We start from the raw sequence: 22,844 nt of genomic DNA on the forward strand, positions 1-22,844 counted from the left end.
GACTCTTCATGACTTCATTTGTAGCCTTTATTATTGTCCAGTTTTTTAGTTGTATCTGACTCTTCATGACTTCATTTTGGGGTTTTCTTTGTAAAGATGCTGGAGTGGTTTGCTATTTCTTTCTCCAGCTCATTTTACAGATGAGGAAACTGAGGTAAACAGGGTTAAGTAACTTGCCCAGGGTCACAAAGCTAGTAAGTGTCTGAGGCCAGATTTCAGTTCAGGAAGACTCTCCCTGACTCCAGGCCTGGCACTCTATCACCACCTCGCTGCTTTGTCCTTTATTAGGCACCTACTATGGGCCAGGCATTGTGTTTCCTACTGGAAATAAACAAAGACTGAAAGGAGGGAGGCCCTTCTGTCAAGGAACTGTCTGGTGAAAGTGAGGTTCAAAGAAAGATTTTTTTTTTAATTAGTTAATTTATTTTTAGTTTTCAACAATCACTTTCATAAGATTTTGAGTTTTAAATTTTCTCCCTCTCCCTCCCCAAGATGGCATGCAATCTGATATAGGTTCTACATATACATTCCTATTAGACATATTTTCATATTAGTTATGTTGTAAAGAAGGATTAGAACCAATAGGAGGAACCACAAGAAAGAAGAAACCAAACAAAACAGAGGAAGAAAAAAACAACAAATAGTATGCTTTGATCTGCATTCAGACTCCATAGTTCTTTCTCTGGATGTGGATAGCACTTTGCATCATGAGACTTTTGGAGATGTCTTAGATCCTTGCATTGCTGAGAAGGGCTAAGTCTATCAACGTTAGTCATCACACAACATGGCTTTTACTGGGTATACCGTTCCCCTGGTTCTGCTCACTTCACTCAGTTTCAGTCTATATAAGTGTTTCCAGGCTTTTCTGAAGTCTATTTGAAGCTGGAGATGAAACAAAAGATGTCCATTATCACCACTGTTGTTTAATATGGTATTAGAAATGTTAGCTTTAGCAATGAGAAGAAAAGTTGAAGGTATTAGAATAGGCGAAGAAGAAACAAAGCTATCACTTTTTGCAGATGATATACTTGGTGAATCCCAGAGAATAAAGTAAAAAACTACTTGAAATAATAAACAACTTTAGTAAAGTTGCAGGCTATAAAGTAAACCCACATAAATCATTGGCATTTCTATACATTACCAACAAAGCCCAACAGCAAGAGATAGAAAGAAAAAATCCATTTAAAGTTACTGTGGATATTATTAAATATTTAGGTGTCTACCTCCTGAAAGAAAGCCAGTAACTATATGAACACAATTACAAAACACTTTTCATATAAATAAAGTCAGATCTAAATAACTGGAAAAACATCAGTTGCTCATGGGTAGGCCGAGCTAATATAATAAAAATGACAATTCTACCTAAGTTAATTTACTTATTCAGTGCCATACCAATCAAACTACCACAAAAAATTATAGAGGTAGGAAAAATAATAACAAGATTCATTTGGAATAGCAAAAGGTTCAGAATATCAAGGGAACTAATGAAAAGAAATGCTAGGGAAAGTAACCTAGCCATTCCAGATCTTAAATTGTATTATAAAGCAGCAATCATCAAAACTACGTGGTACTGGCTAATAAATAGAGTGGTGGATCAGTGGAATAGGTTAAGTATGCAAGACACAGTAGTCAGTGACGATAGTAATCTACTATTTGATGAACTCAAAGACCCGAGCTTCTGGGATAAGAACTCACTATTTGACAAAGATTGGTAATGAGTAGCCTGTCATCACACAGCCACTGAATGTCAGAACTGAAGCCTGGAGCTCCCATTCTCTATTCTTGAATCCAGAAAGGTCAGCTTTGTCAATTTTCTGGCCTCTTTGCTTCTGAAAGTGCCTAGTATAGGGATGGAGACATGTGTGAAATAGAAAGCGCTTCCTGTTTGAGTAATTTGGAGGCTTCTGAGGGAGAGCAGAAAAATGGCGTAGGGTTTGGTTTTGTTTTAAACTTTAGTTTTTAAAGTCACAACTATGTTTTGGTGTTCTTGGGGAGAAGTATCTAAGAAACCTTCCTCTAAGGAGATGTGTTCCCTTTTTTCTTACCCTTTAAATGCTAATTCTGACAAATTATAAACAGCTTGGCTTTTGTTTTTGTTTTTTTCAAATTTGTTGATTTAAAGAGACACAAAAAGCCCTTCTAATTTGTGCAAAGGTAGCCTGGATTTTTTTTTTTTTTTTTTTTTTGTTAAGGAAAGCTCTTGGAAGAAAATGTTTTTTTACACTGGGGAAAAATTATCACATGAATCTTGTAAATTCAAATTATGCACTGAGGAAGGTTTGTAAAAATGAAAGCTTCATTGACTTTTAAATTAGTTGGCATGCATTTATTTAATACTTGCTTTGTGCTAGGGAGGCCAAGACTAAAAAGAGTGCCTGCCCTCCTGCAGCTTCCATTCTAATGGGAGAGATGACATGCAGGTATTTACAACACGTATGGCTCCTACCAGGACAGTTAGGAGATAATGTGAGGGACCATTGTGGAGTGAGTTCTGGGAATGGTAAGCAGCTTGTTATATTTAGCCTCAGCACAGAGATACAAAAATCTCTTCTTTCTTCCTGTTCCAGGAGGCTTTGGACTAATGTTTCTATGTAAGTGATTCAAGTAGTGTTGGTATCAAATATAAATAACAATAACTTCCTTGAGTACAAGGTCTGTTTCATATTTGCCTTGGTATCCCCAGTCCCTGGTACGTAGTAGGTGCTTGGTTTTTATTAATAATGATAATTATAGAGCTTTCTGGTTTTCAAGAATAGGCAGACTATTTTAGTGGTCAGGGCAGTGGATTTGGAGTTAGGAAGAGCTGGCTACTAATCCTGCCTCTGAAACATTTTCGGGGAAGTCACTTAACTTTTCTGTGCCTCAGTTTCCTCATATGTAAAATTAGTATGTTAGATTCTAAGGTCTCCCTTCCATCTCTATAAATCTGTAATTTTTGGGGGGCAGCTAGGTTGCGCAGTGTATCGGAGCACTGACCCTGGAGTCAGCAGGACCTGAGTTCAAATCTGCCCTGAGACACTTGACACATGATACAAGTCATGTAACTCCAAATGCCTTGCCTCCCTGCCAAAACTGATAATTTTATGACCCTGTTGGAGTCGCACCAGACCCTTGTGAAAGAAGAGTCCCCAGTATTCCCCCCTATTTTAGAAGATGAGGCAACTGAGTCGTGGAGAAGGGCTGTGATATGTTTATGGCCTAGACTTAAACCCAGGTCTCTTCTGATTTTAATGGCAGAGTTCTTTGTATCACACCACGCCACAGTGCTTGTACTTGAGGGCTAATATCCAAGGTTGCCTACCAAGTCTTAGGATCCTGAATGTATAAAATTCTGTGTGGAGGTTAAGGGAGGTACTTATTTACGGCATAGTGCACTGGGAGTGAGCCTGTTTGCCCACAGCCCCTCCAGCATCTGTCATCACGCTTGTTCCACCATCTTTGCCAGTCTCAGGAGTGTAAGGTAGAACCTCAGAGTTGCTTTAACATTTTGACTGATGAGCCTTTTTTTTTTTTAACATGTCTGTTGATAACTTAGGTTTCTTCCTCTGAAAGAAAAGTACCTATGCCTCTATTTTGACCATTTATCATTTGGGGAATGGGTTTTATCATAAATTTGGATCAATCCCTTCTATCTTGGAAATCGGACCTTTATCAGAGGAACTTGCTGCAAATATTTTCCTCCAAGTTAATTGTTTCCCTTCTAATTTTAGCTGCACTGGTTTTGTTTGTGCAAAAAAAAATTCCAGTTTCATGTAATCAAAATTGTCCACCTTCATCCAAGATCATCTTCTCTATCCCTTCTCTGGCTGTGAACTCTTTCCAGCTAGATGGTTTAGTGGATACAGCAATGGACCTGCAAGACCAGAGTTCAAAATCCAGTGTCAGCTACTGTGTGACCCTGGGTAAATTATTTAATCACTCTCTGCCTCAGTTTCCCCAACTGTAAAATTGAACTATTAATAGCACCCACCTCCTAGGTTTATATTAGGCTCAGATGATATCATATTTGTAAAGCACTTAGGACAGTACCTGGCACATACTAAGAGCTTTATAAGCTCTTCTAATATTCTTCTAATTTGATTATGAGGTGACCTTGTATATCTGTCTAAGTCACATGCAGTTGGAGTTTATCTTGGTAGATATTGATGCAACCCAGATTTTAGTTTCCAGTTTTCCCAGCATCTTTTTGTTCCCTGCATCTTTTCTTCCCAGCAAATTTGTCAGTTAACAAGTGAGTCCTTAGCCGTTGTTGCTGGGGTCTTTGGGTTTAGTGGACTAGAGTGAAAAGGAAGTGGGATTCTCCGTTTCTTGGCCTCTAAAATGGCGGGCGTTGGGCTTGCTGACTCATGTCTCTGGCTTCTCCCTCCTTCTCTGATCTTATGGTCAGTCTTTAATTCCCTGCTGGGTTGGACAACATGGCGACCTGGTTGGTCCCTGTTCTCTGGACGCTGTTGTGTTATTGATTGGGTCACACTCCCCACGAGCTTCCTGGCAGAACAATTCCTTTTCTGGCCTGCTGGCCTTTTGGCTGATGGTCGTTCTTCTAGAACACTAATTATCTTCCCCCATCAATCCATCAGATAAATAGTTTTTGGCCTGGACTTGTGGGCCAGTGAGCTTCCCTCTGCCAACGGAAGCGCTTTGCATCGTCTTGTCTTAGAGTATTCTTTGGGCCACTGAGTTCATAATTGTCTTGCCCGGGGTCCCACAGCCAGTCTGTGTTTTGGGCGTACTTGAACCCGGGTCTTCTTCACTCCAAGGCCAGCTTCCTGTTCACTGTGCCACACTGGAACATTAACGATCATAATAACAAGTTATATTCATGGAGAGCCCTAGAGCGAGACAGACCTCTAAGGTCACCCAGTGCAACCTCATTTTACTGAGGCCCAGAGCACTGAAGGGACTTAGTCATGGTGACCCTCCAAGTGATTGATGTGATTTAGAAGCAAAAGGGACTCAGAGGCCACCCCACCCTCCTTGTTCCCTTGCCCCACTTTTACAGAAGAGGAAACTGAGGCCCAGACTCTCCCTACGTCATACAGGGAGTCACACACAGAACCACATTGTCCCCATGTGTCTCCTCCGTCTGCTCGACCTCCCTTCACATGCTCGGACTATAGGACCTCCCTTTCTTCTCTTCCCCCTTAAATCCATGCTTTTCTTTTTGCTCAGTTGTTTTCAGTCATGTCCGACTTTTCATGACCCCATTTGGGGTTTTCTTGGCAAAGATGCTGGAGCAGTTTTGCTATTTCCTTCTCCTGCTCATTTGACAGATGAGGAAACTGAGTCATGGAGGGTGAAGTGACTTGCCCAGGATCACTGAGTTGGGAAGTGTCTGAGTCCAGATTTGAACTCAGGGACCTGAGTCTTACCGATTCCAAGCCCAGTGCTCTATGCACTATGGCACCCCCTAGCTGCCCTGATCTTGGCATATGTTGGTCTAAATCTAATTTTTGCCAAATTACTTTCCAGTTTTCCCTGCAGTTTTTGTCAAATGAATGAATCACTCAAGTGAGTCCTTAGTTGGGGTGTTCAGGTCTCTGAAAACTCCATATCCAGGGTGATGCTGTCCCTCATTCTCCTTCTCAGTCCTGGTACTGCACATTTTCAGGGCATTTCTGGTGCAATTTTGTATACTATAACTATCGGTGTGGTGGTATTTTATTAGACTAGGAAGATGGTGGCCCAGTGGATAGAGCACTGGACCTGGAAGTCAGGAAAACCTGAGTTTAAAACCAGACACTTTCTAGCTGTGTGACTCTGACCAAGTCACTTCAACTCTGTCTACCTCAGTTTCCTCATCTATCAAGCGGGGATAATATACCTCCCAGGCTGGCTATGTGGATCAAATAAGATATTTGTAACATGCTTAGCCCAGTGCCTGGCACATAGTAGGAGCTACGTAAATGTTAGTTATTATTAGCCATTATTAGGATGGCAGGGGCAGGGATGAATGAATGAATGAATGGCTTTGAACAAATCACTTTATATCTGAAGTTCAACACTCAACCCTTGAGGATCCATTGCCTACAGACTATAGATGAAGCAGGGCTAGAAAAGGTGGCGGGGGAAAGTAGTAAGAGAGATAATGTTTATAGCAGAAAGAATATTGGCTGTGGAGTCAGAGGACCTCGTTTCAAATCCTGACTCTGCTGCTTACCATTTGAGTGGCCTTAGGCAAAGTCATTTCCCCTCTGTCTGCCTCAGTTTCCTCATCTGTACAATGGGTATCATAAGAATACCTACCACCAAGGGCTGTTGTGAGGATCAAATGAAATATTTGTGAAGTGCTTAGCACAGTGCCTGGCATATAGTAGATGCTCAATAAATGTTGGTTATCATCATAATTTATTATTGCTGTTATTGTTATTCTCAAAGGTTAGTTTGCAAGGAGGTTGTTTGGAGACTCCCATTCCGTAGTCCCTTAGAGTTGTGGGAGGGGCTCCGAGGCTAGCCCACAAAGGTCACTTGGTATCCAAGCTACTTGGGGCTCCTTCCGCTGAGACAGGTACAGGTACTTCTGCACCCTGGTAGACAGTATTTATGAGTTTCAAGAGCTGAAAAAGATTGGTATGCAACCTTCTGGTGATGAGATTTCTATTGTACTTAAATTTCTTTAGCAAGAGGCCGTGAGTGCTCTGGGCTTGGATTCAGGAGAGCAACCTCCTTCTAGTTGTGAGGGACCTTTCTGGGCCTCAGTTGCCTCATCTGTAAAATGGGGATCATACCTTGGTACCTCTGAGACTTTGCTTTGAGGATCAAACTAAGTAATTCTGTGTTGTGTTCCAGAAACCTTAAATCCCTGTCTCAGTGCCCAATGCTGCTAGTTCAGGGGATGGGTGACCTGATTTGTGAGCACCGCTGCCCCAGGACACATTGAAGCCTCTCTGGGTATGATTCTTGTCCGCGTCTTATCATGATTCCTCTCCACCTGCTGCAGGCCATCCTCTGGTTCTGAGTGCAGCTCTTGTTTGCAGTGGCCTTCTGTTATCAGTTCAGCAGATATTTAGGAAGCACCTACTATGTGCCAGGCACTGAGCCAAGCACTGAAGGTATTTTAAAAAAAGGCAAACCCCCCCTCCCCCCAAAAAAAACAAAAACAAAAAAGACTGGGAGTCTTAGCTCCCAGTGCATCTTCTCCTTCTGTAAGTTAAAGGGATTAGGGATTTAGAGCATTTGTTAAGCACTCACTGTTTGCAAAGCTGTGCTGGAGATAGTCAAGGTAGTCCTTGTGTTCTGCTTACATTCTAATAAGGAAGGGAACCTGAAAAGGGGGGTGGGCTGGGTGGGCAGCTTATCCCCGCAGGCTCTGGTGTGGAAGGCTGGCCATCTGGAAGGGAAAGAAGGCTGTCTGGCCCTGGGCCCCTCCCTGACATGGGGGCCCATCCCTGGAGTGCTCTCCCTCCTCACCTCCTCCTCCGGGCTTCCTTCAAGTCCCAGCTAAAATCCCACCTTCTACAGGAATCCTTTCTTGGTCCTCCTTAATTTCTCCTTCCCTCTCGCTATCAACGCCAGTTTATCCTGTATCTGTCTTGTTTGTACCTCCCTGTTTGTGTGTTGTGTGTCCCATTCGACGGCAGCTCCTAGAGGACAGAGACAGTCCTTGCCTTTCTTTGTATCCCCAGTGTTTAGCACAGTGCCTGGCACATCGTAGGTGCTTAATAAATGTTTATTAACTGACTCATAGAGGGTTGTTGTTGTTCAGTCATTTCAGTCGTGACTTTGTGACCTCACTTGGGATTTTCTTGGCAGAGTTACTGGAGCGGTTTGCCCTTTCCTTCTCCAGCTCATTTTACAGATGAGGAAGCTGAGGCCCACAGGGTGAAGTGACTTGCCCAGGGTCACACAGCTAGTAAGTGTCTGAGGCTGTAGTTGAACTCAAGGAGATGAGTCTTGCTGACTCCAGGGCCAGCATTATCTACTATGCTACCTAGTTGACCTAAAACAAACTTACCAATGGAAAAAGACATGTCACAGCAGAGGGAATCTCTGTGGGGAGACGGGTTAAGCCTTGAGAGTAAGTCAGGGGCAGGGGCAGGAGGAGAATGAAGCAAAGCCAACCAGGTTCCGTCCCCAAAATGGAGGCCCAGGCACGAGCTCGCCGATGGGAGAGGCAGTTGATGTGATGGAGGCGTATTCCAAGATGAGGAAGGCCAGAGCTTCAGAGGCAGAGGTCTGGAAATGAATCCAATCCGCTCACTTTTCAAATTAATAAATCAAACCCCAGGAAAAGGGACTTCCCTAACGTTGGCGCGTAAACGGTGTCAAAAGTAGGATTTGAACTCGGCTTCTCTGCGTCCAGCCTGATTGCTTTGGCCCTCCCCACATGTCCTTCGTACTGTCTTTTTATAACATTCCTCTCTGCAGGTCACGATGGTAACAGGCCCAGCCTATTTATACCCACTCCAGGTCTCCTCCATTGTCCTCTGGGTCACTGGCAATGGTGCCTCTCCGTCATCGTCATGTCCCATGATTCACAGCCGTGTGGGGCCTGCTCACAGGGGAGGAATGTTGGTGTTAAAAGCATGGGCTTTTGCTTTCTGAGAGCAGCTTGGGGTTACTGAAAGCATCACGTGCTTTCCCAGCTCAGATCTGGTCTCCCTCTCCCCCTGGCTTCTCTTCTGGGCCTTTCTCTTCATCATAGACTTAGAGCTGTGGGAGACCTTAGACAGCACCCACTCCCATTTCACAGAGGAGGATCCTTGAGGTCCAGAGGATATATGTGGTTTATCTGCAGTCACACAGGCAGGATGTATCAGAGCGGGGATTTGAACCCAGGGCCTCTGTCTCCAAATGCATTGCCCTTTCTGCTGTGCTCTGCTACCTCCCTTCTCTGTCTTTTAGTCTCTGCCCAAGCTAGATGTGTTGATGGTGTAACTTATAGGGACAATAATTTTAGAACCAGTAGGATGTCAAATGTCAAGAAGTCATCTGTCCAACTTCATGTCACCATCTGAGCAATATTCGTTTTTTTCATCTGTTATTATAATAATAATCCTAAGGCACATTTATAATGTGGATTAAAGTTTGCAGAATGTTTTTATTTATACCAGCACATCCTCCCCTCCTCATAAATAGATTTAACCCATCGTGTAGCCCAAATACCATCACTTTGCAATGGACGACAATGGTTCTGGCTGCACACTTGTGATCTCATTACCAAAGGAACCTTCTTGAGCTGTGCCATCTTCAAGTGACATTCAGTTAACAATCAAACCTGTAACTAGTCTATGGCAAATGGGGCTTTGTCCCAGGGCACCGACATTCAAGGAGTATTCCTAAACTTTAGCTTCCTAGTTTTCCTGACTTCAAGTCACACCTTCCATAAGAAGCTTTTCCTGTTCCTGTGCCTTCCTTCTGGGATCATATATACACAGATGTTGCATGATGTATGTTGTCTACCATTAGACTGTGAGGTCCTTGAGAGGCAGGGACCATTTTTTTGCATTCTTTGTATCCCCAATGCTTGGCACACAGTAAGCACTTAATAAATGTGTGGGGGCTGTAGAGACATGGGGTACAACCACATCTGGCTACTACCTTCAGGATCCTATTGCCTACAATGTGCCAAGAAATGTGCTAAGTGTTTTATAATTATTATTCCATTTGATCCTCAAAACAACCCTGGGAGATAGGTATTATTATTATTATTATTGTTGTTGTTGTTGTTATCATCATCATCATCATTATTCTGCTCGTTTTACAGTTGAGGAAACTGAGGCAAATAGAGGTTGATTAATTTGCCCAGCATCACATAACTAGTAAGTGTTTGAGGCAAGATTTGAACTCAGATCTTGACTGTGGGCCCAGTGCTCCATCCACTCAACTATCTAGCTGTCCCTAATATATCAACAAAAACGCAAGGCTTCTGTGAAGAGAGTCTCAAGCCAATGGGGGGAAAAATGGTGTCTAGGGGGCCATTCTAAAAGGCTGAAGAGGGTCCAGTTGAGTTGGATTTGACTAGTTACAAGACACGAGTCACACAACAGATCTCAGACAGAGAAGAGGAAACCAACCAGACAATCCCTGCCATGGAGGAAAGAGATGGGCTCTGTTAGTAAGCAGTCATTTTTTAGGACAATGTCCCTGGGAACACTCTCAGACTTGCTGAGCAGGAGCCCATCGGTGTGCATAGCTGAAGGAGGTTCCTTTGGTAATGAGATCACAGGTATCTAGCCAAAATCATTGTTGTCCATTGCAAAGTGATGGTATTTGTACTACATGATGGGTTAAATCTATTTATGAGGAAGGGAGGATGTGCTGGTATAAATAAAAACATTTTGCAAGCTTTAATCCACATTATAAATGCACCTTAGGATTATTCTTATAAAACAGATGAAAAAATGAATATTGCTCAGACGGTGACATGAAGTTGGACAAATGACTTATTGATATCTGATATCCTACTGGTTCTAAAATTATTGTCCCTGTAAGTTATATATATATTTAATGTCACATTAAAGGGGTTTTATGGATCTGAGGAAGTAATTGAGGGTGTTTTTCCTGGAAAAAAGAAGGTTTGGGTATGTGTGCTGGGGGAGGGGAGAATGACCGAAGAATGGTCCTCAATAACTTGAAGAATGAAAGAGGGTGTCTGCTTCTTCTATTTAGGCCCAGAAGTCAGAAACAGGATCAAAGGGATGAAAGTTGAATGGAATAAAATTTAGTCATATTAGGGGAATTCAGAAGAGGGATGGGCTGCCTCAAGAGGCAATGGTTTCCTCCTCAATGTGGGTCTTCAAGAGAAGACTTCTGAAGAGATTTCTTGCTCAGCTACAGGTTGGACTAAATTTCTTCCATGGTCTCTGCCCACTCTTGACATTCAGTGGTTATGAGCTGGGCGCCGAGACCCAGCAGTTTCCCCCCAACCCCACTGACAAACTGAGAATGAATTAGCGAAGAGCTTTGAGGCAAAATCCAACTTGAAAGGCATTTGGACAGACATAAAGGTCACATCCTGTCTTTGGGCCAGTGCCCATCTGGTCCTCACTGCTGGCTGCCTAGACTATAAGGTGACTGAGTGTTCAATCAGACCATCTCATAGTGTGGTATCCACTGGCTGGACTAGGTGTGCTGGGAGGCCTACCCTCTCTTAAAAGCACATGCTCTGTTAGCCAAGTAAACTCTGACCTTCCAAGGCTAGACTTTTGGGTCCTTATATGGACATCATGGTATAGTAGAGTCACACAATTTGGTCTTGACTTTCAGTACAACCACTCATTGGCTTGGAATGCCAAGCAATTAATTTCCTTATCTATAAAATGAGTAGTTTAGACTCACTGAGCTGTAAGGTCCCTGCCAGCTCTAAATCTATGTTCCCATAATTAAATGCTTTTTTTTCCAAGTTAGATTTTTGATATTTTTTGTTTTTGCTTATCTTCCATAACCCTTCCCTCTCACAACTATGTCCCCTTCCCTCTCAGTCATCTCTTATAACAAATAATTTTTTTTAAATAAAAAAGTATGAGGAGAAGACAAATTCAGCAAAACCTGTCATTAAAAACCTAATCTTGCCTCAAACTATTGCAATGTTCTGCCCCACCCCTGTCACCTATACAAAGTGTGTAGGTATGCATGGGTGCTGGGATCTTCTTATATCTTCAATTTGGGGACAAGTTTGCTCTGTATAAATTGACTGTTTTGGACTCTTTCCATTTATGATGTTGTGATTATGATGATTGTTTTTCTGCCTACTTCCTTTATTTTATATCAGTTCATATGAGTCTTCCCATGCTTCTCTGAATTCATCATTTTCATTGTTTCTTCCCATGTAGTAGTATTCTCTGACAGTCATGAGCCACAATTTTTTTTTTTTTGGGTCGAAGACCTCCATGGGCTGTATGTATACACACACATAGATAGAAAGATTCATAGATTAGATATAGACATATATAGGTCTGTGTGTGTGTGTGCATGCATGTATATCCACTGTCCTTCTTTCCCTTTCTCTCCCCTAGATTGTAAGCACCTTGAGGGCTGAGACTGTGGGTAGTACTGCGTAGAGAACTGTATCTCATTTTGTCTTTTCTCCCCCATGTCTAGCATGGCACCCTACAAGAAGCAAGGTCTTGATGAATGATTGCTACATAGAAACTGACCGTCTTCTTTGCTTTGTGTTCCAGAGAGCATACTGTGGCCAGTGCAGCGAAAGGATATGGGGTCTCGGAAGGCAAGGCTACAAGTGTATCAACTGCAAATTACTGGTCCATAAACGTTGTCATATACTTGTACCACTGACCTGCAAAAGGCATATGGTAAGTAAGGACACAAGTCGAGGGAGAGGGCTCCAGCGTTGCAATGCCTGTGGCTTGTGGTGCCAGAATGAGTTCAGGGTTGGGCTCATTGGAACATATTTGAGAGAGGTGGCCTGGTGTAATCTGTGAAGTGCTGGGCAGTCATAAGGTTCTGGGTTTGAATCCTGTTTCAGACAATTCACTTGCGCAAGTGATTCACCTCTCTGAGACTTGGTTTTGTCTTATGTCCTATTGGGATAATAATGGCAACTACCCCAAAAGTAATTTAATCTGCTAATTATAATATATATTATAATTTTCTTTACAATTAAAGAACTTGAGGTCCTTTGGACCATTGTCAAGAATTTAGAGGTTCACAGATCACTAAATGGGAATTGCCGTAGTCCCTACTGCCTGTCTAATGGTAGTGATGATGGTGGCTGACTTTTTAATCGTCCTTCCAGGTTTACATGCCTATCACCATTACTGGCTGAGATGTTCTTTTCTTTGTTTTATAGGAGGAGGAAAATGGGGCTCAGAGTGGTTAAGTGATTTGCTGAGGGTCACCCAGCTAGTACGTATCTGAAGCAGAATCAAACCAGGGGCTTCCTGGTGCCCGCTGCTTTTGTACTCTCATACCAGCGGGCTTTTTTTGGGGGGGGGTGACGCAATTGGGGTTAAGTGACTTGCCCGGGGCCACACAGCTAGTAAGTGTCAAGTGTTTGGTCTGAGGCCGGATTTGAACTCAGGTCCTCCTGACTCCAGGGCAGGTGCTCTTTCCACTGCACCACCTGGCTGGCCCCACCAGTGGGCATTTCTATAACTCTTCATAGTAGTTCACACATCTCAGGTCAGGGCTATAAAATCATGATGTCCAATTTAGAGATGAGGAGACTGATGCCAGGGATCAGAACTTGGGTCTTCCTGACTCTTATGCCCTCCACCCTATTCATTGACTTCTATGAACATGTGACCTCTTTTGTAGGGAAATTAGGTTGAATTCTTCAGCCTTTCCATCATGGAACAGTTCTTGGCATGATATGGGTGGGAAGCTGCTATGGTAGCAGGTAGCAGGCCATGGCTCCTACCACCACCATCTTTGTTCTCCGGTCTGGAATTAGTCCCATTTTGAAGATGAGGAAGATGAGAGGTTCTAGGAGATGAAGTGTCTTATTGGGTTTAAAGTCCTAAGTTCAAATTCTGTTTCTGGCACATACTTATCTGGGTAATCATGATAGTAGGAAAGTCACTTTCTGACTGAGCCTTAGTGTCTTCATCGCTGAATTGGACATAATAATGCCGTGGGACCTAGCTCTCACGTGAGGCTCCCACGTGCCAATCCACATGAAGAGCTTCAATGCTCATTGCTCCAGGAAATCCCCATCGTCTTAACTTGATGAATTTGGGTCTCCTTTTATTAAAATGCAATTAAGAGTCCATTCTTCAGTGGCTGACAATGACTGACCTTCTCTTGGACAAGTGTCAGTATCATTAGAGCCAGATGGGAGACTATCTAGTCTGACCTCATTTTACAGAGGTGGAAACTGAGGCCCCCAGACAGAAAATGGCAGGTCCAAGTTTGAGAACCATGCAGGTGACCCAGCCAGAATTCCAACCCATCACGTTCAACTCTAGATCCAGCATCCAGCTCAGCCGCATTTCAGCTTCTTGGCACCACTGTACGTTCCAATAGGCTTTGGAGACATGGCGCCTGTTGCCAACTGGCCTCATTCAAGTGGCATAATAAGAATGAATAAGCAAGATCTTTAATTGAATTTGAATTTTTATCTTCTCCATATGCCTCCTGGGTTTCATTAAAGTATAATTAATGATCAGGAGAAGAGTTAGGGTTTGGTTTGTTTTTAATTTGTTTTCGATGTCGCACCGTGAAGACACCAGAAGGAGCTTAGGAGGGAATGAAAGCTGCGTCAAAGTGTGTGAGCGGACCATGCCTCCTCCTCTTCCTCTTCTTCTTCTCCTTTTTTTTAGGGGGTGGGGTGGGGGAGGTAGTCAGGATTAAGTGATTTGCCCGGGTCAAATAGCTAGTAAGTGTCTGAGGTTGGATTTGAATTCAGGTCCTCCACATTCCAGGGCCTGTGTTCTGCCCCTCGCTTCTACTGGACTGGCATGTCCACCTTTCTCTGGGGGTCTTCAAGATCATCATAACGTTGGACATTTTGATTTCCAATTCCCAAAGTACTTTATGTGCATTATCTCATGAGAGCTTCACCACAGCTCTTAGAGAAAGATGGTGTTATGTCCATTTTACAGATTAGGAAACCAGGTCTCAGAGAAGTGAAATGACTAGCTTAGAAGTGTCAGAGTTGAGATTCAAACCCATGCCTTTCTGACTCCTGGTTGATCCTTCTAACTATTGTACCTTGATGATATGAGAAAAGAAATGAATTCACATTGCAGAAGAAAGATGTGGTAACCCAAGAATGCTGACTCAGGAGTCTAAGGTCTGGGTTCAGATTCTACCCCGACACTTACTACCTCTGTGACCTTGGGCAAGTCACCTAACTTCCTTCGGCCTCAGTTTCCTCTTGGTAAAATGAGTCAGTTAGCCTAGATGGCTTGTGAGGTCCCTTCCTTCTCTACGTCTTTGAGCCAATGATAACTTTATGACTTTGGTCAAATCACTTAATCTCCTTTGGCCTCAGTTTCCTTGTGTATAAAATGATGATGTTGCATTTGATGACCTTTTTGAGGTTCCTTTTAGGTGTAGATCTTTGAGGCAGTGATAATACTGAATTTCACCTGACTAGATCTAGCTTAGTGTTCTAGGCTGTTTTTTTGGTGGGTGGATTTTTCAGGCCTGGAGGAATAAAGAGGGGTCATCCAGTGCATATGAGGGAGCAAAGACTTTGGGGCTGTAAAAGGCTTTGGTCCCGTGCTCTTCATGAGAAAAAGAAGAAACTTTGCCTCTTATTTGTGGGATAAGTTTTTGAGGCTCTTACCCCATGCGTAGGTTTTTGGGCCCTGAGGCAGGGGATAAGAGTGGCATTTTGGGAAGGACCCCAGTCTCTCCTCTCATGGAAGTCACTTAGACATGGTGGCCAGTCAGACCCTTATAGACCCTATCTTGAGAGCTGGAAGGGTCTTTAGAGAGATCTAATCGAACCATAAAGAAATGGAGTCCCAGATACTCGCCCAAGGCCATCCGATAGATTTCCTCTGCCTAGATTCTTCTGCCCTTCTTGTCTTGCTCTCCCTCAAAGCCTGTGGGGGCCATAAGGAGTTTGGGCCAGTTGGCTTCTCATCTGTCTGGGGACAGGGGAGGGACAGTACACAAGGTCACCGAGCTGGAACTGAAATCTCCTGGCTTTTCTGCCTCTAAGCTCGGGGAGGGATGAAAGGTCTCCCTGGCCACCAGGCAGAGCCAGCTTACATTAGTTGATGATAATGATGAATCATGTTGATGTGATTTGTTTTTGTCAGGATTCGGTGATGCCTTCCCAAGAACCTCAAATAGATGATAAAAACGATGAAGTTGACCTTCCCTCCGAAGAAACTGATGGACGTAGGTATCTTTCCCTCCCATCTTTGAAGCTAGCTCATATTCTGTTGGGCCTTGAAACAGTCTGATATCATAGTTTCATCCTTTCTCCATTAAAAAAAGTCCTTTGTATATGTATAGCCTATATTAGTTTGCGCACCGTCTTGGGGAAGGGAGGTGGGGAAGGAACGGGAGAAAAATTTAAAACTTTGAGCTCATGGAAGTGATTGTTGATAAATCAAAATAAATTAATAAAAAAAGAAATAAAAGCTATTTAAAAGGTATCAATACAAATAAAAAAGAAATTTTAAAAAATTCTTTCTGGATCCTGTCTTGTCTGGACTTAGGAAAGAGGGGAATTTGTCCTCATTGTAGAGAGGAATGACGTGTTTGGGTCAGTGTGTTGGAAACTGGACGTTACAACTCTCTTCTGTGGAACTTCCAAAAAAACATAAAAGAATCCAGTATTGGACAGGTGTTCCGTCACCCTGTCTGGTTAAGAAGCCGGAGTGGGCATTATATGGATCCCAGAAATAGTTCTAATACGTAGAAAAGAGCCACTACCGAGGAGCAGGCTCCCCATGAGCTCTCACCACCATCTGCTGCCTCCCCATCTCCGTTTGCAGCCCAATCCGGGGCGCTTGCCCATAAATCTACCCAACACCATTTTAATGGAGTGTGTCAACTTACCACGTCTTAGGTTCATCTACCAGGTAGTCAGTCAGGGGGCTTCACTTTGAATTTTCAGCATTCTCCGTCCAGAGCCACCAGCTCCTAGTTGATCAGAGGCCCCAAGTTAAGAGTCAGCTTGATGCAAGACTTAAGCAAGCTGTTATAACATCAATCTTGGGGCCAGGGGTCTTTAATGGTTTCCATCTAATGTTGAAAAACTGTCCTCTCTTCATTTTCCTTATTAGTTGCTTATATTCCTTCAACCCGGAAACATGACAGCCTTAAAGATGATTCTGAGGTGAGTTTATTTTTTTCAAATCTCATTAATATTTCTTTAAAAACCTATTGGCAAACGGTAGTTCATGAATAGCTTTAATTCTTTATCTCTCTCCTGGTCATGTGACCCACTTGTATATGATGTATGCTTATCCTCCTATCTCACTGTTTTTAAATGCTTTTATTAATTTTTTAAAATTTAAATTTAAAAAAAAGTTTAAATTTTCAAAATTTAAAAATTTTAAATTTTATGTCACCTAGATATCTCATTATAGCTTAGGCTTTTATGAGTTTAGATTTTGTTTTCCCCTTTGCCATTCTTGAACTTCCTGTTATGATGCTGTCCCTCCTTGAGTGCCAGCCTCCACCTCCTCCCATTGCTAGCGGGACGGGATACAGGAGGACTTGACCTGCTGTATGTGAGCCAGAGAAACAGCCTGCCCGGGCTGGGCCTCACTCTTTTCTCAAGGACAGCCCTGTGGGCTTGGATGGAGAGGGGAGGACAAACTGACAGCTGGTGCTTGGCATGGCCTCCATATGACGCATCTCCCCAAAAGGACCAGCTGCTGTCCTGCCCGTCCTATGCTGAGTCTGTGTTTTACAGTCCCCTCTCCTGATAGATGCTACAAAACGCCTTGAGTCTGGAGGCCCTTGAATCTGACCCGCCTTTGCAGCTCCTAACCAGAGTTAGGAGGCCTTGGAGGCCTCTTATTTTACTGACAGAGCACCCAAAGTTCAAAGTGCAGGTGATTTACCTACGTCCTACCGTAGCTCCAGAGCTAAAAGGGACTTTGTTGTTGTTTAGTCGTTTTAATCCTATACAATTCTTTACAACCCCATTTGGGGTTTTCTTAGCAAAGATACTGGAGTGCTTTGCCATTTCCTTCTCTAGCTCGTTTTACAGATGAGGAAACTGAGGCCAACAGGGTGAAATCTTTTTATTGCCCATGGTCACAGAGCTAGTAAGTATCTGAGGCTGGATTGGAATTCAGGTCTTCCTGACTTCACGCCCAGCGCTTTATGCACTATGGCACCACCTAGCAGCCCCAAGAACAACTTTAGAGTCCAGCTACTCCAACCCCTGTTTTTACTGAGGAAGAAATTGAGGCTCAAAGAGAGAAACTGATTGCCTCAGGGTCCCATCTAGGTTCCTAGAGTGAGAAGCGGCGTCAGAAGTCAATATCGACCGCCCTCATTTCACGGAAGAGGGAACAGAAGCCCCAGACGGCAAATGACCTGCCCAGGATCACACAGGGATCTTGTCGGAGGCAGGATTCCAACCCAGGACCTTTTCAGAGTCTTGCACTGCCTCGTGGTGACTGTTCCCACCCTTTCTGTAAACATTCCCATTAGGAATGGTGGAGTGGTGCCTCGTCTCTCCTTGATGTCTCTTTGGCACATTGTTTATCCTGATTTTGTTTTAAAATTCTGTTTGTTTATGAACACGTCCCTCACATCCTCCCTCCTTTTGCATCTGTTGGGCTACCCCCAGGCCATCACCCCACTCACTAGACTGACAGCACTCAGCCCGACAGCGGGAGTGAGTCACCATCGATCTTGCCTGCCCTGGAATTTAACCAACACACAATACCCCCTCAGTTCTCTTGAACCCTTGAGAAAAACAGAAGCCAAATAACCAAAATGGGTATTTTGGGGGCTTCCTTCTCTGTTGTCTTTCCTAAAAGAGCTTGGCAAACAACCTCGCTACACCCTAACTCATCTGAAGGAATTCCTGAACAATCCCCTTCTTTCAAGAGTTTGTAGACTCTTAGATTTCAAGCTGGGTGGGACCTTTGAGGTCATCAAGTCTGACCCCTTTGCTTTACAAACTTGGAAACTGAGGCCTGGAGAGGTCAAGTGATTCTCGAGGCTCATAAAGGGTTCCCAGTTTTGTGTAATATCTCAGCTTCACTACTTTCCCCACTAAAAATATCTGCATTATTTATAATGGAGGGGGATGATAGCTGTTAATTAGAGTGCCTTCATTGCTCACAATGATGTCCTCATAACACTTAGCTGGGATTACTGACACAAGTTAGTTAATCCTCTCAGAGAAGACTGAGCAAAGCCCAGTAGACATTGGTGGCAAAGGTAGAAAACAAGGACCGAGCTCCAGGGTCCCCATAACTTGGTCTCTGTGACATACACACACACATACACACACACCCCATTCATCGCTTGGAGGAAATGAGTCAGCCAGCAGGGCTATTGCCTCTGCCTGAGAAGGTCAAGGTCTGACCAATCCTTTCCATGTTCTGTACAAAGAAAGAAGGTTCTTTGTTTGGTTGATGGGTGTGCTCATTAATTGGGCATCTTTCCTCAAGAGTTGTTCAAAACTTCTTTCTGCTTTCTAGCTCAAAGAGAGTAGATGTGGTAATAGAAATGGAATGGAAATTGAGAGTGGAAATAGAATAGAAGGAAGGTAAGCTCCTTGAGGGCAGGACTGGTCTCATTTTTTTGTCCTTGTATCTCCAAGCACAATTCCTAGTCCTAATAAGCACTTACTAAATGCTTGTTGGTGAACAAGTGCACAGATACATCCCTGATCCCTCCCTCCTTCTCAAATAGAATGTAAGCTTCTTGAGGGCAGAGACTTTCATTTTTGTCTGAGAATCCAAAGCCCCTAGTCCAGCGCCATAGTAGGTGCTTCGTGAATGCTTATTGATAGAGAGTAGAATCTAATCAAGAGATACTTTAGTATTAAGGACCAATATTTCTTCAAGAATTTTCATGGAATTGAATGATCTGTATTCACAGCTAATTATGAAAGAGTCAGGGTGAGATTTGAGCTCAGACAGTATGTCCATAGTGGAGTCAGGAAGAACCGGGTTCAGATCCCATCTGTAGACACTGAGCTTCAGCAAGTCTCTCTGTGCCTCAGTTTCCTCATCTGTAAAATGAGGGGATTTTATATGAATGCCTCTTAAGTTCTCTTCTATATGAATGCCTCTTAAGTTCTCTTCTATATGATCACTTAAGCTCTTAACCCTCTAGGCAATTTTTTAATTTATCCTATGGTCTTGGCAGGGGTGCTAGGATTAAAAATTGGTAAGGCCTGAGTCCAAATCCTGACTCCATCAGTCACCAGCTGTGTGACCCTGCACCAGTCCTTTCTAAGCCTCAGGAGGCTCTCCAGGGCTTATGTACTAAGTCATAAACAGATTGGTGGATGGAGTGCCAACCACATGCTGACCATGGCACAGAGCTTTCCTCTCTCTGCCTGGAGAATTGCTGGGTCTTTGATTTGATTCTCTCTTCTGTCTTCCTTTGGGGATGAGGAACATGAGAGTGGAAATGAAGATGAGGGATACTTGAATACTCCTTCCAGAGCAGGGATGGTGTTGTGTACTCTAATGGGTGAAGCATCTTGTTGTGGAAAATGTTCTCTAGCAGAATTACTATCACCTCATTCTCAGAACCTGCCAAATCTTCCCTGTTTTTGTTTTGTTTTTAGGACATTAAGCCAGTTATTGATGGAATGGATGGAATTAAAATATCTCAGGGGCTCGGGCTGCAGGACTTCGATTTAATCAGAGTTATTGGACGGGGAAGTTATGCCAAAGTTCTCTTAGTGCGGTTGAAAAAGAACGACCAGATTTATGCCATGAAGGTAGTCAAAAAGGAGTTGGTCCATGATGATGAAGTAAGTGACTTTAATGGTTTAAAAAAAAAAATTAAAAAAAACCAGGAAATGGGGTCTGGGAAGGGGAAGAGGCCATTGCATAATTTAGCCACTAGAGGGCACATGTTCTAAACCTGGTATGTTGTGGACTTGAGAAACTTGTGGGAGGCAGGCAGCCTAGAGTGGTGATTAAAGCACTGGACTTGGAGTCAGGTACAGTTTGAATCCAACCTCGAAAATGTGCTGACCAGGGGCCAACTACTAAAACTTTGTGTGCTTAGCTATCTATCTGGGAGGGGTAGTTATTACACTCTGTGTGTGTGTGTGTGTGTGTGTGTGTGTGTGTGTGTGTGTGTGTGTCCCAGCTGTTGAAAATAGGACTTGTTTATTTTTGGTTTTCTTGCCACAGGGCTTAGAGAGGCAATGTTGCATAGTGGGTAGAGAGCCAAGGCCTGGCTTCCAAGTCCCAGCTGGCTCTGTGACTTTGGGCAAGTCTCTTAAGCTCTTAGAGTTGCAGAAAAGGTGCCAGTCTACAACAGTAGAGGGAGTTTTCTCACCTGGGAGCTCCCTATATCAAGAAAATCACAGATCCATTCTCTATCCCTAATCTCTGGCACGTAGCAGGTGCTTAATAAACATTTGGTGCTTGAGTGATCTCAGACTTGGGAAAATCTAAATCTGGTCACTGCTGACACTGTGTCAGATGACAGCAGTAGCTTAGAATGTCAGTTTCTGGAGGGCAGGAAGTAAAAATGGGAATCGCATAATAGAGGGCATTATTCGTATATGCCCATGATTTCCACAGTGTGGATGTTCCATCAACTTCTGCGGATCACAACTTTTCCTGTGTGATGCCTGTCCATGTGCCCTAGAGATCCCCAAAGGGGATCCGACTAATATAGTAGAGGCCTTCCTCACTTTCTTCTGACACCTTGCGGGTACCAGTGGAACACTAGCTGTCCTCCCATGGTCCCTGGTTTCTCGTTGCGTGACTAGTCTGGCAGTTACTAGCTGCCTTATGGACGGTTAAATTGAACTGAATTGAATTGAATTGAGTACCTGATCCAGAATCATAGCCATAGGAACTCAGTCCAGTCTACCAATAAGCATTTATTAAGTACCTACTATGTACATACACCCTGTTAAGTGGTGGAGGCACAAAGAAAGGTGTTAGTCCCCACCCTCAAGAGGTCACATTCTGATTGGGTAGACAACATGCAAACAATAGAAAGGGAGATAATCCACAGAGATCATCTCTGACTCCAGAAACGAATGTTTCCACGCCGTCACCCTGCTAGTAAAAGAGTGAGGAGAGACTTCTGTTGTGATCTATGTTGATGGAACAAGTTCTGACCGCCGGGTTCTCTAGTCCTCTCATGGGCCCTTCACGCATTTCCAGGAGTCACTTTTGGAGCTCATCTCATTGTCCATGGTAACACGTGAACCCAGGTCTTCCTGCCTCCAAAACCAATGCTCTTTGCAGTAGACCAAGCTGCCTCTCATAGGATGAATTTTCCAGGAATGAATGGCACAGAAATTCTGGGTTATTGGGGTACTTTAGGGCTGACTTTCACAGGGTTGCAGATCTTAAACTTGACCCTACTTCCTCTTCTTTGCCTTTGCCAAATCCATTTTCACCCATTACTTGGCACATAGTAGGCACTTAATGAATGCTTGTCTCTTTTCTTCCATCCCTATGCTGAGATGCCAAACATCCCCCAGTAATCTTGGAATCCCCACGCCAAGTCCGCAAATGGGTGAAACTCTGGGTTTTTTCCACCTGGTGGAAGACTGCGGAGTTTTCTACTGTCAGTATTATGTATCTCAAAGACCAGCAAAGCTGACTGTGTTCAGCCCATGGACTCTCCCATTGGCTTCTTGAGCTCTCTTTCCTTCTCACCCAAATATTAACAAAAGTCGCGCTAGCTGACATTTCTATTCAGATACTCTGTTGAGGAAGGCACATCTCCTCCAATGATACCGATCACAACCCATTCGTGTTTACCTTTCTTTGTGACCGCAGTCCATGTTCTCCCGTGGTTTTCCCAGAGAGAGTCTATCTCATGCTTGGGGACTTCCAGTTTTACTTACCGTCACAGAGATACCAAAGGAATGTAAGTCTGCCCATTTGTTGCCCTACCTTCTGATATTTCATCCCTGACTCCGTTTCTGCTCTGTAATTCCTCGTTTGTATTGGACCTGTTCACATCCACCCTGGGTGATTTCCCCACCCGACATTTATAGAGGGCTTCGTCTGTCCTAGAGGGTATTACCTACATTATGGCGTCTTAGCCACACATGCAGATCTCAAAGGAGGGATGAATGGCCAGTATCCTTCTCTCCATTGTATAGATGAGGACAGTGAGGCCCAGAGAAGGTCTCCCAGGCTTGTTGTAGTGCTAGTGCTGGTAGTGGTGGTGGTGGTGGTGGTAGTAATACTGGTGGCAGTAGTAGTAGTAGTAGTAGTAGTAGTAGTAATCATAGTCATAGGGTTAGTTAGTATTAGTACTAATAGTAGGTAGTAGTAGTAAGAGCAGGAAGA

At 43.6% G+C, this 22,844-nt stretch overlaps 1 protein-coding gene across 1 annotated transcript in view; it reads left to right on the top strand.

Moving 5' to 3' along the window:
• PRKCZ (protein kinase C zeta) overlaps positions 1 to 22,844 on the top strand; it is a 243,018-nt gene that overhangs the window by 177,182 nt on the left and 42,992 nt on the right. Inside the window, exons 7-10 of the mRNA XM_027855466.1 lie at positions 12,123 to 12,254; positions 15,675 to 15,756; positions 16,650 to 16,702; positions 20,135 to 20,323. Of these exons, the coding sequence (XP_027711267.1) occupies positions 12,123 to 12,254; positions 15,675 to 15,756; positions 16,650 to 16,702; positions 20,135 to 20,323 (456 nt within the window). The remainder of the gene's footprint in view (positions 1 to 12,122; positions 12,255 to 15,674; positions 15,757 to 16,649; positions 16,703 to 20,134; positions 20,324 to 22,844) is intronic.

Source organism: Vombatus ursinus, unplaced genomic scaffold, assembly GCF_900497805.2.
Source record: "Vombatus ursinus unplaced genomic scaffold, bare-nosed wombat genome assembly UNPS02010822.1, whole genome shotgun sequence".
NCBI classification, from domain to species: domain Eukaryota; kingdom Metazoa; phylum Chordata; class Mammalia; order Diprotodontia; family Vombatidae; genus Vombatus; species Vombatus ursinus.